Source organism: Sminthopsis crassicaudata, chromosome X (assembly GCF_048593235.1).
Source record: "Sminthopsis crassicaudata isolate SCR6 chromosome X, ASM4859323v1, whole genome shotgun sequence".
Lineage (NCBI taxonomy): Eukaryota > Metazoa > Chordata > Mammalia > Dasyuromorphia > Dasyuridae > Sminthopsis > Sminthopsis crassicaudata.
Window position 1 is genome coordinate 82,242,951 of NC_133623.1, and position 18,802 is coordinate 82,261,752.

The following is an 18,802-nucleotide window of genomic DNA, read 5'->3' on the forward strand; positions in this document are numbered from 1 at the left end:
CCGCTACGCTCCCGCTGTTCACGTGGTGCGGGACGAGGCATCTTTGTGACGTCATGGTGGGCTTTTTTTTTTTTTTTTTTTTTTTCCGCTTCCCGGCCCAAGGGACCGCCGACCGTAAACTACCATGGCTCACTACAAGGGTGCTGCCGGCGAGGCGGGCCGGGCCGCGCCGTGCATCTCGTGAAGAAGCGGGAGGAACTGCGGGAACAAATTGAGCAGATGAAACAGCGGAACGCTGAAGTGAGAGGGAGGGAGGAAAAAAAAAAAAAAAGACGGGGGGAAGGGAGGGGCCCAGTCCCCGCGCATGCGCGCTGGCCGCGCCGCTAAGCCTTGTGGGCCGGAAGCGCTGCGGCCCGCTGGGTCTGCGCATGCGTGACGTGTGCCACCTTCTGGCGAAGGGAGACCTGTTCATTCTGTTCCGCCATCGCTTCGAGCTCGCTCTCCCGCCGCGCGCCCGGGCCCAGGACGCGCTATGAGTGCCGAACGTAGCCCTCCTTTCTTCCGTGCAAGTGCCGGACGCCAGCCTGAGTTGGAGCCGTTGCCGCCCGTGGGACCGAACCAAGTGAAAAGGGTCGTTGGGATGAGATCGCGTTGGCCGGTGGTGTTTTAAGCCTGGAGAGGGCCCAGCCCCCCGGCGCCATTGCGCTGGTTGCCCTGACGCCGGCGCGTCGCGGCCGCCAGGGGGCAGCAGAGAGCTGCCAGGCTCCTCGGGAATAGCTCGTAAACCTTAAAGTGCCATATGGTTGTGTGTCTTTTTTCTCCGCCCCCTTGGCTCCTGGAGTCGGGGACCCCGTAATTCTGCTGGTTGCCCAGGGGCTTGTCCGCCGGCCTGGGGTTGGGGCGCTGCCGTTTCTAGGGCTGTACGGGTAGTGAGGACAGGCTTCCCCGGGGGGCTGGCTGGCTGACCCCCGGCTCTTCGGGCTCTGCTTGGGATCTGACTAACATTCCGTTTCTGCTGTGTTTGGGGAGCCTCTTAGTGCCAGGACTAGGAAAACTTATCCTTTGTACCGTATCGAATTGTCGAGGTTCGGGAGAGACCCCAAAGGTCAGGGGGCGGGGGCTCCGGGAGGTGTCTCAAAAGAATTTGCAGGTGGGACAGCTAGGGGGCGCAGTGGTTAGAGCGCCAGCTTTGGAGTCAGGAGGACCTGAGTTCAAATGTGACCTCAGACACTTCCTAGCTGTGTGACCCTGGGCAAGTCACTTAACCCCAGCCTCAGGAAAAAAAGAATGTGCAGGTTTGAACCCAAATCCAAGTCAAGGGGCAAAGTTTATTGTAATCGTAACGTTAATCGAAGCAGCTATAAATACCAAAAGGAGTTAGCAAAGGACCGAGAAAAGGAGACGCAAACGGGTCCAGTTCTTCATGTGCTGGATATACCAATGTTATGGCCTAGAGGTAGAATTCAGTTGGAAATCGGGTCTGAGGGGCCTGCCCCAGCCTCCCAGCTCTTGCTCAGATAGGAACTCCAGCTAGACATTTCAAGAAGGCATTCCCCTCAGAGACTTAGGGCGGCTCTCCAACAGTGGGTTATCAACTTCATGATCCATTAGGCAGTCAGCTCCAAAAGAATATCACTTCTAGACCCCAGAGATGTTATCGCTAATAGCCAATTCTGCTGATCCCAGCTCAGGGCTTTAAAGTTTACCAGGACACACACACACACACACACACACACACACACACAACAGGTTTTGCTTCACATGTTGGAGATGTTTAAACTTCTCCTGGTGCAAAGGATCAATCATTAAACAAGCTTATCGATACCGAGCAAACACATCCCTTTTTTAGGAACTATACATCCTGAACAGGTCATTTCTTAGGGCTGATAACCTTGCTTCTCCTGATGGTTTAAAAAAAAAAACAAACTGGCGAGCTTAGGAATGAAGGGGAGTTGACAGAGACCCCAGGGAAGGGGCTGAGCTTGCTGTTGCCCACCCCAACCATTCTAGGTGTTTTCATGGGCTCCCCCCACTCTGTGAAGGAGGAAGGTGCTGCACACCTCACACTGATAAGGCTTTTACTTCATCCCTCTTGTTCCACCCACAGTAATTACCAATTTGGGGTTGAACGTGACTAGAACTCCAAATGCCAGTTAACAATTTTAGAATTTTCCTAATAGCCAAATAGTCTTTCTCTTAAATTAGTTTCCCCTTTATTGTAGGGAGAAAACAAAACAATTCTTCAAACTGAGATACAACCGATTTTTAAATCGACTTCACTTTTAGTTCATGAGGTTCCCTAAATTCTAATGAAATGTTCCAGACAGGCCGAACTGCCTTTTGGTTCTTTTCCAATTTCACACAAGCCATTTCTCCTTTGTGAGCCAGGAAAGGGTCACGGTGCCAGTTTTTACTGACAGGGCCCTCAGAAGTCTGACTCTAGGTCACTCAAAAGCAGGCTTGTTTGTGGCCAGAGTTAGCAAGCTGCTTTTCTGTTTCCCTAAAAGTAAGCCTTTAGTGCTTTCAGAGAACTCCTTCAAGACTGCTTTTACTATCACATCTCAAACCCATTTCCAAATTTCTTTACACACACATAGAAGTCATTTATCTGTTGGTCATGCGACCATAGTTAGCAAGCATGAAGCAATTCTAGCCAATAAAGCAGCTAACGTTCATATAGCATTTGTTTCATGCTGAGCACTTCACAACAATGTCTATTATTTCTCTTGACAAATCAGAAAAGTGGGCAGAGATAAAATAATTTGCCGAAAATGACATAGCCAATACATATCCACAGCCCAGAGAATGGTGGGCTTACCGAATACCCAGGCTGACTGGCTTTCTCCCCTCACACTGCCAGCTGGGCGCTGCCAGGGCACCCCAACTCTTCCCAGGCCGTTGCTGGACAGAAGCTGCTAAAATCTGGGGGGACTGGTGCCAGGAGCTCCCTTTGATGGTAGTTTGAGGTGCTGGGGCTCAGGGAATGCCGGCCATGACCCCCACTCCATCCCCATTCCCCCAAGCTGGGTTGAGGAGGCGTCTCAGCAAGGTTGTGTGGGATCCCCACAGCTGCTTCCCCTATTTCCACAGGTGAGGCCGAACTTGAGTTTTAATCTGACCTGAGATGAGAGAATTTAGCAAACACAGGGGCTTGGGCTATACTGATCTTGTTAGCAATCCCCACAACTGAGGTACACTCAGGACTGCGGGAAGTGGAGTGAAGAGGGTCCCTTAATACGTTCTGGGGCGCTCTTCCAAAGGGATTCGACAAGACAGGAGTCAAGGAAAGGTTAGCCAAAAAATTGCTAGGTTGTTTTTTCTTTTTCTTTCAGAATGAGGGAAATTTCTGGAATTAGCCCTAATGTTTCAGGAATTTTTCTTGCCATCTTAAAATGACTAATTGCCAAACTTACTAGTCATTGTTTTCAAAACTTTGAGGGTCTGCTAAGATGTTATTTTTAAAAAAAAATAATAATAGTTTTTATTTACCAGATCTATGCGTGGGTAATTTTACAACACTGACAATTGCCAAACCTTTTGTTCCAATTTTTCCCCTCCTCCCCCCTCCCCATGGCAGGTTAACCCATACATGTTCAATATGTTAAAGTATAAATTAAATACAATATATGTATACATGTCCAGTTGTTTTGCTGTACAAAAAGAATCGCACTTGAAACAGTGTACAATTAGCCTGTGAAGGAAATCCGAAATGCAGGCGGACAAAAATAAGGGGATTGGGAATTCTATGTAGTGGTTCGTAGTCATAAGATGTTATTTTAATTTTAATTAGCTAACTTGTGTAGCCCCCAACTGGGCCAGAGCAGAGTCCTCAGGAAAAATCGCAGCATTCTAATACAGCGCATTTAGGGTTAGGGTTTGGGGGTTTTTTCCTAGTTGCATTTTAATCTTTCCAGGTTACAGAAGCTAGTTCACAGAACAAACATGACACAGACATTCTGCACAGAGACACAGACAAAAATGACGTGCTAGAGCACTGTCTCGCTTTGCCAAAAGCCATCCTGTTGTACTTCGCCTCCTCCGGAGTCCCAGAGACAGTGAAAAGGTGGCAAAGGTTCCCTAGGACTTTGCCAAAAATTGCAAGAATTTCCAAGTCTGGTCGTCCCCAGTCAAGGGAAACATGCTGAGCTTGGAGCTCAACGTGACTCAGACAAGTCTTCTCCCAGTTGCTTGGGATGTCCCAGCTATGGGGTTGAGGGAGAAAAACAAATGGGGGGCTTACCTTGACTAGGAGGGAATCAAACTAGAGGAGTCCAGACTCTCCCTGGCGCGGGCCATCAAATATGGAGATTGAGAAGGGACCCCAGAAGGTTGGGGATCGCAGACTGGTGTCAAAGTTTATTGTAATTGTAATGCCAATTGAAGCGGGCTAAGTTCCAAAAGGATTTATCATAGGACCAGGAGCAAGAAGATACATTTATAGGAAGAAGACAGAAAGATGAGGTGTTTCATGTCACTCGTAGGCTAATTTTATGCTCTAGAGGCAGAGCTGAGGAGGGGGCTCAGGAATTTGGTTATCACTGACCAGCCGATCTGGGCCTAGCCTGGGGCCAGAAGACTTCAGAACCATTGACACTGTCCGAACAATCGCACTCTAGGGTCAGAGAGTCTCAGGATCCCTAATACATATTCCCTAGAGTCTAAGGGAAAACATATTATTCTATTCCTAGGCCAGAAGACTTTTGCAATCATTGATGGGCAGATTGCCAGAACAATAGTACTCTAAAGTCGGGGAGACCTTGGGATCACTGATTCCAAAGCCAGAAGACTTTAAAATCCTTGACAGATTGTTAGAACCGAAGCACCCCCAGGTCAGCGGGCCCTCCCTACTGCTGTCTCCCCTAGAAGCTAGATTCCATCAGTATTGTGTATGTACTTGTAATCAAGTCATCCTCAGTGGGTGACCACGAGTCCCAGAACAGTGCCCTAGGCGTTCCCCCACACAATCTCCCGTGTCCCATCTGTTTCCCAAAGGTGTTGAAAAGTATGAACCACACACTGGTCTAGGGATGTAAGGACTAAAAGAAGAAGTTCCTGCCCTTAAGGAATTAATTTGGGAGTAGATAGTCTCCACCCTCAAGAAGCTTCCTTTCTAATGCGGGAGACTCTAGCACGGCTTCTTAATTTTTTTTCCACTGGTAACCCTTTTTTACAGACTCTGGGTACATAAGTATATAAAATTAGTATGCAAATCAAAGATTTACTGATGATAAATCATGGAGCCCTACGTTCCATAAGTCCATAAGACTGGGTAGTGAACCAGTTTAGAAACTGAACTCTAAATCACTTATTTGTTGCTCTGTGTGTCTCGTGAAAAGGCCCAACCTGACTTATTTGTCTTTTTGTAAAAGCTACATCTTGACTTATAGTTTTTTTTTGTTTTTGTTTTTTTTTAATAACAATACCTTCCTCTAAGATACCCTGGGTCCTTCCTTATCTCTCTTACATTTTACAACCCTAACCCTAACCCTAATCCTAACCTTGCAGTGAAACCCTAAGTTTTCAATACATAAAGCTCTCCCCAACTTTTTCTAATTGCTAGACTTGGTCCATCTGTTTTGTCATTAATAAAGTCTTCTGTGACTATTTTTTAAAAAAGAGGAAGCTAGGGCTCTAGAGAACAGTGCCTCCAAGCAGGGTTGTTTTGACTTGGGACTCATAAGAAGGTAATTGGAAGCCTAGGGGAGCTGATTCATATGCCCTTTCTCATGGCAATGAAAATGTTGATTTGATTCCAGTTTCCACCGGAAGAGGTGGGAAGGAGAAAGGTTCTAAATGTACCCAGGGTTGGAGGTAGTATACTTGGCAAAGGAAATAGGCAGAGAGGACTGTTAAGCTTGACTGAGCCGTCTAGTTGTGATGGATCATGGAGATTTGCAGTCCCTCGAATGTCTGGTTAGTGGACTCCCAGAGTGTCTCGTTAAGTACTCCCAAACCATGGCCTCCTTCAAGGCGAAGCTGCTAGCTAAGAAACTGTCAGGGGGCTGGGATGCTGAGAAAGCACTGGTTGTTGAAAGAACTGAACCTGTGTAACCTGGAGAAGACTTGGGGGACTAGTGGTATGGAGTGGATGCGATAGTCGGCTTTAAGGACAAAGCAAGAGGAGTCCCACTCGTTCTATTGGGAGCACGGGTGGGATTTGTAAAGAGATTCATTTAGGGTTCATGTAAGGGACACATTCCCACCTCAAATGGAGCTGGGGGCTGTTGATTGTCTTAGAAAACGACACTTTCCCAGTACAATTCTTCCAGTATGTGATGTTTCCCAAGCCCGTTTCTCTGCCTCTGGCTTCAGCATTTGAGGGATCTCAAAAGTGAAGGCAGGATAATACTTGCTGGGCCCGGCATCAAGTCAGGCTTGGATTCGATGGCCTTCGGCTGCTGGGACCCCCCGCTGAGATTCTACGACAGGTGTCTTTATTTTGTTCAGAACAGACGGACAGGTACTTTGGATCACATCTTACCTTTTAGAGGGATAAGTTATTGCATATTTAAACTGCTATATAAAAGCTATCAAAGTAAACATTATACTGTACGATTCCATTTGAAAATAGATTATAGAGAAACATTGTGATGCATTGTGTGCCAATTGATAACAACTCCATTGCTTCTCCCAATATTCTTCCCCAGAGCTCATTTTGGAGTACTGCCTAATTCCTGGTCTATATTCACTGTCCATGGCCCTGACCCCTCTCGGCTCCCCTCCCATCGGGCTAGCCTACGTGGGATGACTTTTTTTTAAATTATTATAACTTTTTATTGACAGTACATATACATGGGTAATTTTCACAACATTATCTCTTACATTCCCTTCTGTTCTGGCTTTTCCCTTCCCTCCCTCCACCCCTCCCCTAGATGATAGGCAGTCTCATACATGTTACATATATTATAGTATATCCTAGATACAATATATGTGTGTAGAATTCAGAAGGTAAAAATAACCTGGGAAGAAAAACCAAAATGCAAACAGTTCACACTCATTTCCCAGTGTTCCTTCCCTGGGTGGAGCTGATTCTGTCCATTATTGATCAACTGGAGCTGAATTAGCTCTTCTCATTGTTGAAGATGTCCACTTCCATCAGCATACATCCTCATACAGTATCATTGTTGAAGTGTACAGTGATCTCCTGGTTCTGCTCATTTCACTCAGCATCAGTTGATGTAAGTCTCTCCAAGCCTCTCTGTATTCCTCCTGCTGGTCATTTCTTACAGAACAATAATATTCCCTAACCTTCATATACCATAATTTACCCAACCATTTTCCAGTTGATGGGCATCCGTTCATTGTCCAGTTTCTAGCCACTACAAAAAGAGCTGCCACAAACATTTTGGCACATACAGGTCCCTTTCCCCTCTTTAGTAGTTCCTTGGGATATAAGGCCAATAGTAGTATGGCTGGGTCAAAGGGTATGCACAGTTTGATCACTTTTGGGGCATAATTCCAGATTGCTCTCCAGAATGGTTGGATTCTTTCACAACTCCACCGACAATGCATCAATATTGGGAGGACCTTTTAAATTTAACTTAAATAATACAGTGTCATTTAATGGGATCCTGGGGCCCTCACTGGCAGGTACCCTTCCTAAACCAGAGGCAGACAAAAGCTGTTTCTTAGACTTGCCAGCTCTGGCTATTTGAAAGACAGAGGATCAATTTTCAAAGGATGTGATAATGATAATAGTGATGGTACCATTCTTATTGTCTAAATCTGGTCTTAAGATCTCCCCCGATCCTGCAGCTTGTTGAATGTACCCAAATCTCAGTTTTTTCTGGCACTCCAAGAGCTTAGATAAGTCATTTGGAGTAGCATTTTGCCACCAGGTAATAATCCCCTCAGTTGAAGGCCACGGTGCTAGAGGGTATATGGAGGAGCCCCACACCAAGAACAAATCTCCTAGCCTGTTCAGTGAAGCACAGTTCAGTCTGGCTCTGTGAATGAATCACTACTTTGATAATAAGGTAAAAGATCCTTCCCTCCCAAAAAAGTTGGAGGCCATAGCCATTGAGGTCATAGAATACGCCGTTCCCTGATCAGGTTTGCTGATTAAATGCTGTTTGAAGTAAAGTACATATTTCAGATTGTTCTCCAAGTCAGCCATTTCTTTATTCAGTTGAGATTTTAGTTAATAATCAACAGAAATCTGGTACCAGTTGAATGTCTCTGGGCCCTCTCCTGTCCAAATCCTCTTTCCATAGAGCCCCTTTATATGAAATATACCAAGATAAGGTCCAAATGGGTACATGATATATATGAAACCCAACTCTCCTGGTCAAGGATCAGACCAGAATTCTGTTCCTTAACCTTATCACTTAGACAACTGTGAGACAATTGGCCCAGATCACCTAATGTCAGAAGCTTCACTCCGTGACCAACTTACTGATGTCACTGTTACAACTAGAGATACCAGATTAATCTCCCCCCCCCATTTTATAGATGAGAAGCAGGGATCCATACTAACTCTTTGGGGGAGGTGTAGTTAGCGCTTGTCATTTAAACAACTTTTTCTCTCCAAGAGTTTGAGTTCATTTTGGGGGTCCATACCATTCTTAAGATGGAATGAGACACGAGGAGCATGAAAGTAGCTGTTGTTACTACTTTCTGCCAAGGAGCCAATTTGATTTGACCACAAGGCCCTATTAGTAATGACATCCTTGGCAGAACTTGCAGTGTGAAACCCCATGGGGATTCCAAGGTAAAAATAGGTATTTTTCTCAGACATTGCTGAGATCTCCTGATTTTCATTTGGGATTTTGTGGTGAGTATCCTCTTCTTATTTCTCCCTCCCCCCATCAAGCAATAAGGATATACATTTGGATCCATTTAATGGTGTCCACATGGCAACCTCATTTCTGTCATCCAGCATTTCAGTCAGGGAGCCAAGGGTGTCCTGCTCTATGGCTAAATTGCCCCCCCCACCCCGTGCTAGGGCCATTGCTGGTATGGCTAGGAGGCTTACTTCCCCAGTAGAATCTTTGTATAATGCTGATCGCCTCTTCCTGCAAACTGGCTCATTGTTTGGGTAGGATGGCATGAAGCCGATACCATTGGTTAGATGAAGTCAGGGCACCCCAAACTCTTTCCTTTTGGGTTTGACTTTGTCCAAGCTGGACTGCAGTGAGAAGTCATGCTCGGTGCAGTGGGCATGAAAGCTCTGTGATTCCTGCTGATGCGTCCATCTCTCATACTCCAACTAAGGAAACTTTTAGACAGACTAAAAGCATAAACTTTAGCCATGGTATTACCCAGAGATCTAGATCTTCAGATGGAAGGCAACAAGTTCTTTAGTTTCTTTTTTATAGATTAAAATGGGCAGGGAGGACTGACACTCCTTTGGATCGTTACTGTTTATATATCATTAAAACTAGTGGTTAAAATATGACCCTCTGTCAGGGGTGAAGCTAGGTTGCTCATTATCACCACTATCATTCAACATATTACTAGAAATGTTTGCTTTAGCAGCAAAAAAAAGAAAAGAAACTGAAAGAATTAAGAGTAGGCAATGAGGAAAAACAAACTATTACTCTTTGCAGATGACATGAAGATAGACTTAGAGAATTCTGGAGTATCAACTAAAACAGACGAGTTGAAAAAATAACTTAAGCAAAGTTACAAGATATGAAACGAACGCACACAAATCATTAGCATTTCTATATGTCACAGGCAAAGACCAGCAGCGAGAGATGGAAAGATATATTCCATTTAAATTAAGTGGAGATAATATAAAGTACTTGCCAAGACAAAGCTAGGAACTATTTGGCTTTTGGGTTTTTTTTTTTTAATTTTTTTTATTAATTTTATAATTATAAGATTTTTTGCCAGTACATATGCATAGGTAATTTTTTACAACATTATCCCTTGCACTCACTTCTGTTCTGAATTTTTCCCCTCCTTCCCTCCACCCCCTCCCCTAGATGGCAGGCAGTCCCATACATATTAAATATCTTATAGTATATCTTAGGTACAATATATATGTGCAGAATCGAATTTTGTTGTTGTTGTTGCTGTTGCTGTTGCTGTTGCTGTTGCTGTTGTTGTTGTTGTTGTTGTTGTTGTTGTTGTTGCTGTTGTTGTTGCTGTTGTTGTTGCTGTTGTTGCTGTTGCAAAGGAAGAATTGGATTCAGAAGGTAAAAATAACCTGGGAAGAAAAACCAAAATGCAAACAGTTTACACTCATTTCCCAGTGTTCCTTCTCTGCGTGTAGCTGATTCTGTCCATCATTGATCCATTGGAACTGAGTTAGCTCTTCTCTTTGTTGAAGATATCCACTTCTATCAGAATACATCCCCATACAATATCAGTATTGAAGTGTATAATGATCTCCTGGTTCTGCTCATTTCACTCAGAATCAGTTGATGTAAGTCCCTCCAAGCCTCTCTGTATTCCTCCTGCTGGTCATTTCTTACAGAGCAATAATATTCCATAACATTCATATACCATAATTTACCCAACCATTCTCCAATTGATGGACATCCATTCATCTTCCAGCTTCTAGCCACTATGAAAAGAGCTGCCACACACATTTTGGCACATACAGGTCGCTTTCCTTCTTTAGTATTTCCTTGGGATATAAGCCCAGTAGAGACACTGCTGGATCAAAGGGTATGCACAGTTTGATAAATTTTTGGGCATAATTCCAGATTGTTCACTAGGAACTATTTGAACAGAATTACAAAACACATTTCACACAGGTAAAGTCAACTCTAAATTATTGGGAAAACATTAATTGCTCATGAGTTGACTGAGGCAATATGATAACAATTATATTTTTACCAAAATCACTTTACTTATTTAGTGCCATACCAATGAAACTACCCAAAAAATTGCTTTTTTAAAGCTAGAAGAATAATACCAAAGTTAACCTAAAAGAACAAAAGGTCGAGAATATCAAGGCAAGCAATGTGGGGGGAGGAAGTGAAGGAAGGTGGCCTAGTCATTCCAGATTTCAAACTGTATTAGAAAATGGTAATCATCAAAACAATCTGGGGCTGGCCAAGAGACAGGGATAGATTAGGTACACAGTGGTGGCTGATTGTGGTCATCTAGTGTTGGATAAACCCAAAGAACCCAGCTCTTGGGATAAGAACTCTCTATTTGACAAAAACTTCTGAGAAAACTAGAAAGCAGTAGGATCAAGAGTAGGTATTGGGCCACATTTTACACAGTATACCAAGATGAGGTCAAAATGGGTATGTGATTTAGACAAAGATACCACAGGCAAATTAGGAGAGCAAGGAATAGCTTACCTGGCCTATGGTTAAGGGAAGAGTTTATGACCCAACGAGATAAAGAGCATTATGGGACGTAAAATGAATCATGTTGGTTACATTGAATTGAAAGGTTTGTGCACAGGCTCAATCGGTGAAACCGAGATTAGAAGGAAAGCAGAAAACTGGAGGAAAACAATTTTACAGCGAGTTTCTGTTAAAAGCCTTTTCCCCTCAAATATATTGAGAACTGAGCCAAATGTATAAGAATTCAAGTCATTCCCCAATTGATAAATGGGCAAAGGTTAGGAATAGGCACTTTTTAGAAGACGCTATAGTCATGTGTTAAAAATACTCTAAATCATTCTGATTAGAGAAAAACACATTAAGACAACTCTAAAGTACCCACATCTCTCAGATTGGCTAATATAATAGAAAAGGAAAATGACAGATGTTGGAGGGGATGTGGAAAATGGGGACATTAATACAGTGTTGGTGGAAGTGTGAACTGATCCATCCATTCTGGAGAGCAATGTCAAACTATGCCCAAAGGGTCATAAAAGTGCATACCTTTTAGCTCAGCAATATCACTACTGGGTCCATAGCCCAGAAAGATTTAAAAAAAAAAAAAGAAGAAGAAGAAAAAGGACATATATGTACAAAAAGCTTTTGAGACTGAGCCAAGGGCCTGAACTCAGGAGTGCTGCCTGGCTGAGAGGCAAGAAAGTGGATTTGGGAGATAGAATCAGCAGAACCAGGCGGCAGCTGCCTTTGATCTCTACCGCCCCTTCCTTCTCCCTGACTTCACTTTGCTGGAATGCATGTGTAGGAAGGAGGAAGGACACAAAAGGCCTCAAGAGGTGGCATTTGGGGCTGTCGGGCACAGGTTGGGCAGGTCAGAGGCTCCAATTGGGATTGGAGCCTCTGCAGATCCCACCCATCCCTCACAGTGAGGAAAGGGGCTCTTGTTCTGTGGGAAGTTCTGGTGGACATTTTCCTGACGCAGGAGCAAGGAGAGTCAGAGGCTGGAATCGGGGGCAGGAAGAAATCGGAGGGGCTGATGCCCCATTTTGCAAGTCGAGAAACTGAACTCCTTAGAGGGAAAAGGACTTGTCCAGAGTTCCCAAGCAAGCCAGTTGCAAGGTTGAAATGAGAGCCTTTCACTGTCTTGATTCCATTCCTCCCTCTGCCAGTTCGTGAGTTTGGTCGTATTCCTGACGGCCTCTGCTTTCCTTAACAGGAGAACATCATGAAGGCAAACATTGACAAGAAGTTCTCAATCCATTATGATGCGGTAGAGGCTGAGCTCAGATCCAGCACTGTGGGTGAGTAGGGACGTGTGCCTGAACCCCTAATGGGTTTTCTGCTTTCTTTCTAATCTTGGTTTCACTGGTTGTGCTTGTGCAAAAAATGCAGTTATTCATTTTATGTACCATAAGGCCATTGCCCGTTGCCTCAGCTCTGTCCTTACCAGTGTCCTTCATCTGCCAGGTCTTGTAACCCTGAATGACATGAAGGCCAAGCAGGAAGCGCTGGTGAAGGAGCGGGAAAAGCAGCTGGCTAAAAAAGGAACAGTCCAAAAAACTTCAGCTGTGGGTATCCTGGCCTTCCTCCTGTGGGATAGGGGAGGAGGAGGAGGGAGGCTGAGAAAGTTCCCCCAGATGCCCACCAGGGGCAGGATGGGGGCTCTACTTTAGCACAAGCATTGGGCTGCCCAGGATTCTGAGGGGATGGTGAGCTCTCTCTAAGGGGGACAATTTTCCTTCCTTTGGAACAAGTTTATAAAGCTGGACTTATATACCGTACGCCTTGAAAAATCAACTTTTTGATATTCAGTTTCTTTATATTCATAGTATACCTGTTAACCATTCTTCTCTGAGTAATTTTTTTTTTTTGATTAGGGCATTTTTTTAATATAACTTTTTCTTGACAGAACATATGCATGGGGCATTTTTACATCATCCCTTGCACTCCCTTCTGTTCTGACTTTTCCCTTCCCTCCCGCCACCCCCTCCCCTAGATGGCAGGCAGTCTCATACATGCTAAATGTGTTATAGTATATCCTAGACACAATATATGTGTGTAGGACCGAACAGTTCTCTTGTAGCACAGGAAGAATTGGATTCAGAAGGTAAAAATAACCTGGGAAGAAAAACCAAAATGCAAACAGTCCACACTCATTTCCCAGTGTTCCTTCTTATGAGTAAATTCTATCTTGAGTTATGAACAGATCATTAATTTGCAGCACTAGCCCCTTTTACCCCTCTGGCCCCCATGGCATCCCTTGTTACAGTGAAATGCGAAGAGCTGCCCAGGGATTCCCTGACTCTACCCCAGCTAGCTCCCTTAGGAGACATTGCTGGCAGTACAGGGGGAACCATACAAGAGGAACTTGTAGCAGGCCGGAGAGAGGTGGGCAGAGGACAGGACTAACATGGAGGCCACTGGCTAAAGCTTATTGCATACCCTTGTAGAAAGCTAGAGAAACTGCGAGAAAAGAAACGCAAGAAGGAAGAGAAGCGGAAGATCTCTAACCTGTCCTTCTCCATGGATGAGGAAGAGGAAGGTATGAATGATGACCTGCTGCGAGAAAGTAAGACAGGGAGATGCCCAGAGGGACAGCAGAGTCAAGCAGATCAGATCCAAGCCATTTCCGAACTTAGGCCCTGCCCTCTTGGAGTCTGAGCCCACATCCCTGGAGCTAGCTTTGCAAAAGGTAGAATAATTAAGATAAAGCAGTGGAAGGAATCACCAAACACATAGTGTGTGTTGGCTTGCAGCTGGGGCAGTCAAGGGAAGATTTTGCACTTGAAGTGGCATTGGACTGGATCTTAAAGAGTGCTAGAATTTAGTTAGCCAGAAAAGACGGGGAGGGCTTTCCTGGGGCCGTGAGCAAAAACGGCAGAGCGTGCTTACGAGGTTTGACCCAGATGTGTAGGAGAGCACGGGGAAGGTCAGGCTGGAAGCTCATGTGGGACCTAGGTGGTGGAAAGCTGTTATTGTGTGGTTGTACGCCACAGGCAATGTAGGTGTGAACAAGAGCAGACGTGGTTCCTACAGTCTCAGTGGTAAGGAAGACATATAAATAGCACGGGGTCTTTGTCAACACATATTGGTTGGTGTTGGACTCTGCTTAAGGGTTGTGCTGGCAGGTGGGGGAATCGGAGGTAGAGTGACTGGCACTGGGTGTTGATGATATACATCTGTTTCCCTACAGAGATTCCTTTAAAGAAGAGAAAATTAGGGAAGAACCCAGACGTGGACACCAGCTTTCTTCCGGACCGTGAACGAGAGGTAAACCCAGTCCGTTTGTGCCCGAGTCCCTCTTGAGTTGGGAAGCTCGTCTCGCTTTAGGGTATTGGTGGGGGCAGAGCCTTGGTATGTTGAGGAAGGAGGAATTGGGACTCAATAGCCCCCCCTTCTTTTTAAGGTACATTTTATCGATCACTTCTATCTTTACATCATGTTTTACACTCACACACTTACACGCTCGCTCCCCTAATTGAACCCTTCCTCGTGATGAAAATTAGCTAAAGCAAACTGTAGAGTGGCCACATCTGTTAATACACTATTCATTCCCCTTTCCCATTTTCTCCCACAGGAAGAGGAAAACCGGCTCCGGGAGGAACTTCGGCAGGAATGGGAGGCCAAGCAGGAGAAGATCAAGAGTGAGGCGTCAGGATACCCAGACAAACATTACTCCATACGTGCCTGCCCCTGTGGGACTAAACTTGAGGGAGGGGGCGGAGGGTGGGGAGGGGGGTGGGGGCGGTGGGGGCAATGGGGGCGAGTCTCCCTCTAGTCTTCATGGAGGGTACAACGTGGTAGTCTGGGTTCCCTGAAAGAACCCCAGGGATTCTGCCCACATGGGAAGGCACCTTTCTCCAGTTGTGACCGGAGGGGGTGAGAAACATCTAAATGTAGATATTTCAGAGTACTTCTAAGTCTGGAGCCGAGAACAATGATTTTTGCCACTTCTAGGTGAAGAAATTGAAATCACGTTTAGTTACTGGGATGGCTCTGGGCACCGGAGAACCGTGATGGTAGGGACCGTTGCTATCTGGGAGAAGCAAAAGGGGGAGGTTAGATTTGCTACCGCCTTAGCTGTCCCATTCCTCAGGCAAGACCCCGGTTTGAGACTGATTGCTTAGTGTTCAGCAAGGAGCACAGGAGAGGGTTGTAAAATGCAGCTCGAGCTAGGAGAGGCCCAAGTTGTCTATGGGTGGCTGCCCCGTGGGATGCCCAGGGGCGGGCTGGGCACTAGCTGGAGCAGGGGGCACAAGGGGGAACCGTTGCTCTTCCTTCCTGCAGGGCCTGAGTGAGATCTCTGGCCCACTGGAAAGATGACCCTCACTCTGTGGTCCCTTTCTCCTTCCTCAATTGTTTTGTCTCCACGCTGCCTCTGGTAGATGAAGAAGGGGAATTCGATGCACCAGTTCCTGCAGAAAGCTCTGGTGATCCTGCGGAAAGACTTCAGTGAGCTGAGGTCTGTTGGGCCCTGGGCCAGCACACGGTGCCTCCGGTTGCGTGTCCCCACTTGTTAAGTGATGCTAATGCGCTCATGACAGAAGGCCAGAGCCTGGCTCCCCTTGTTCTCCTAGGAAACATGTGCACTTTAGGAGGGGCCCTCTGGAGCCAAGGGCCCTGCCTTGCCTCTGTTGTCTAACCCGAAGATGTGACTGGCTCTTGACAGATCCGGCTGGGTCGGCTGGAAGGCTGATGGGAGATGGATCCGGACGCGTGGGGGGGCTGCCCCCACATTCTGGCTAATCTGATTTCTTTATCTGGGGAGGGAGGAGGCTGGGGAAGACCATGCTGCTGACTTCCTTTCCCTACTTCCCCTCAGGTCAGCAGGAGTGGAGCAGCTCATGTACATCAAGGAGGATCTGATCATTCCTCACGTTAGTGCTCCTTCTCCTGGCTCCAAGGGATCCTTGGCAAAAGAAGGGAAACAGCGTGGGGGGGCGGGGCAGGGCGCCTGGGAAGCCTCGGCCTGGGACAGTCCCAGGCAAGCTTTGGCCCTTTCTCCTGTGGTTTGGCTTAGATGGAGGTCCAAATGATGCCGATGGCACCTCACGTCAGTCTAGCCCTTGCTGGTTGACAATGCACTTTGCTCCTCTTTCTCTGCATCCTCACGGTCCTTTACACATGAGAAATAGAAAGCCAGGGGTGTGTCCCGGGCCACGGAGCTAGCTAAGCAGCAGGAGCAGGCCTGGGGGCCAGGTCTCAACCAATCAGTAAACAGCTGTCTGCAGGGCACCGAGCTGTGGGCTGGGGATACCGAAGAGGCAAGACGGCCCCTTCCCTCGAGGAGTTTTCAAAAGCCAATAGAGTGCCCCTTCCCTGACGCCATATGGCCTCTTAGCAGCTCTGCCTCCCTTGGGAACGGACCAGGGAATGGTGGGTAGGGAATGCTGGCTGGGCATGTAAGGAGGAGCCACTCACCGTTCCCATCCCGCTGGACTGTTACCGGGCACCACCTCGGCCAGATGCTTCAATGACCCCTCTCTTCTTGTTGACCTCCAGCATCGCAGCTTCTATGACTTCATTGTCACCAAAGCCAGAGGCAAGAGTGGTGAGTGAGCCCGGGGGCGGGAACTCCGGCTCCTTTGGGTGCCTTGAGTCCCTGGGCTCAGTTTTGCACCCACAGCCATGGCTCTTGCCTGTGGGTACTGGCCACCTTACCAGTACAGGAAAAACCTGACTTCCAGTCGCCGTTTTCCCACCAGGCCCACTCTTTAACTTTGATGTCCATGACGACGTCCGGCTGCTCAATGATGCTACAGTGGAGAAGGATGAGGTGAGTGGGCAGGACCGGGGTGGGCCTTGAGAGTTGTTGGGCAGCTGGGACTTGGGGCTGGGGTGGGGGTGGGATATCTCCTTGGAAAGCTATGGTTGAACCTTTCAGACGGTGGGGCTTAAGTGGGGAGTCAGCATGTGATCTCTGGCCCCTTTTCCCCGCAGTCACACGCAGGAAAGGTGGTGCTGAGAAGCTGGTATGAAAAGAACAAACATATTTTCCCAGCCAGCCGCTGGGAGCCCTATGACCCGGAGAAGAAATGGACCAAGTACACCATGAGGAGCTAGAAGTTGAGGGCAAGAGGGCAACGGGGGGAGGAGATTTGGGCCTTCTGAGGGCAAGCGGGAGCTGCCAAGTGATGCCCTGTGGGCCGCTCAGCATTGAGCTGAGCTCCACAGGCTGCTGTTGCCACCCTGAAGGGTATATGGGGACCTGGGGGAGGTGTGTTGGGCAAGGTCCACCTGGAAGCTACTAAGCACAGGTCCCTTTCAACCCCACCCACAATTACATCCAGCCTTCTGATGGCTTGTTTCCCCCCCCCACATATATAGTATACATTGCTCCCCACTCCCAGCTTCCTGCAATCATCGTCCACAGCCCCACAAGAAAACAAATCACAATCTTGAGGTCTGAACCATATTACTGATATGTTTATTCTCTCTGTCTCTCTGTCCTTCTTTCTCCCCCGCTTTCTTCCTTTTCCCCTCCCTGTCTCCCCCCATCTCTTGCTCCCATCCCTTCCATCCCAAAGATCCGCTGAGCACCTGTAAAAGATAGTGCGTACTCCGTCACCTCATCTCCATCCTCATCCATTCCCTCGTTTGTTAAGCCTGCCACGGAACGTTCACCGCTGCCTCTACACATCTTTCCCTCCCCTGTTCTTCCTGTCCGTCCTTTCCCCATTATGGAACTTCCCCCTGGTTTTGTTTCCCTTTTTTCCCCCCCACTGTTTTTCTAATGTCTCCAGGTCGTTTAGGTCCATCTGGGAAGCAGAGCCTGGAATTGACGCAGACTGAGGAAGCTGTGACATGGAGTTGATTCCTGAATTTGTACTCTCTAATTCTACTGTGACTTATACATTTCTTATTTCAGAATAAATAAACTTTTGCATGAGAACTGGAACTCTTATATTCTGAGCCCTGATTTGAGGGAAAGAAGGAGCACAAATGCTTTTTCTAATTTAAAAAAAAAAACAAAAAACAATGTGTTTTCACTCTAGTTACTTCTGAATACAGCTTATTCTTCTGCCGTCATCCCACTGGGGCCGGCCATTCATTTTTTCCTTGTAACAGATTCATTCAATCCAACATTGATTAAGCCCCTACTGTATGCCAGGCACTGGGATACAAAGACAGGCAAAAACCAGTGGCTGCCCTTGAGGAGCCCACAGCCTAATGGCAGAGACGACATGCAGATAAGGGCTTTTTTAGCCATAGATGGGCTGTGTGGGACATCAGCAGCAGAGACAAGGCATCAGTATTAAGGGGGAGCAGGAAAAGCTTCCTGGAGGAGGTGGGATTTGAGATGGGACTTGAAGGAAGCCAGGAGATGAGGATGAGGAAGCAGGAAAGATGGGCAGCCAGAGAAAAGGCCCAGAGATAGGAGGTCTTGTATTTCAAACTTCTTAATGTGTAACTATATAAGCCTCCCTCCCTTACCCAGAAAACCATCTTTTATATTCTAAAAAAGAATCAAAAGAAAACAAAACAAACAGAAACCCATGGGTTTCGTCCAAGCGACCAGATCAGCAGCTGTGTCTGTTTAGTGCTCCCCACTTCTTAGCTCTTCCCTAGGAACCCAGCTGGCTCATTCCAAGAGGAATCTTGGGCCATTCAGCTTC

The 18,802-nt window shown here is 46.6% G+C and overlaps 1 protein-coding gene across 1 annotated transcript; it reads left to right on the forward strand.

The window, feature by feature from the left end:
• The first annotated feature begins 124 nt into the window (after positions 1–124).
• On the forward strand, positions 125–18,066 carry FAM50A (family with sequence similarity 50 member A). The gene is given in 14 exon segments (XM_074278134.1): positions 125–157; positions 160–240; positions 12,403–12,487; positions 12,654–12,724; positions 12,726–12,754; positions 13,637–13,728; positions 14,380–14,456; positions 14,764–14,830; positions 15,144–15,205; positions 15,572–15,648; positions 16,009–16,063; positions 16,689–16,737; positions 16,892–16,962; positions 17,127–18,066. Coding segments are annotated over 14 exon segments (972 nt in total). The 3' UTR covers positions 17,250–18,066.
• The last annotated feature ends 736 nt before the right edge of the window (positions 18,067–18,802 follow it).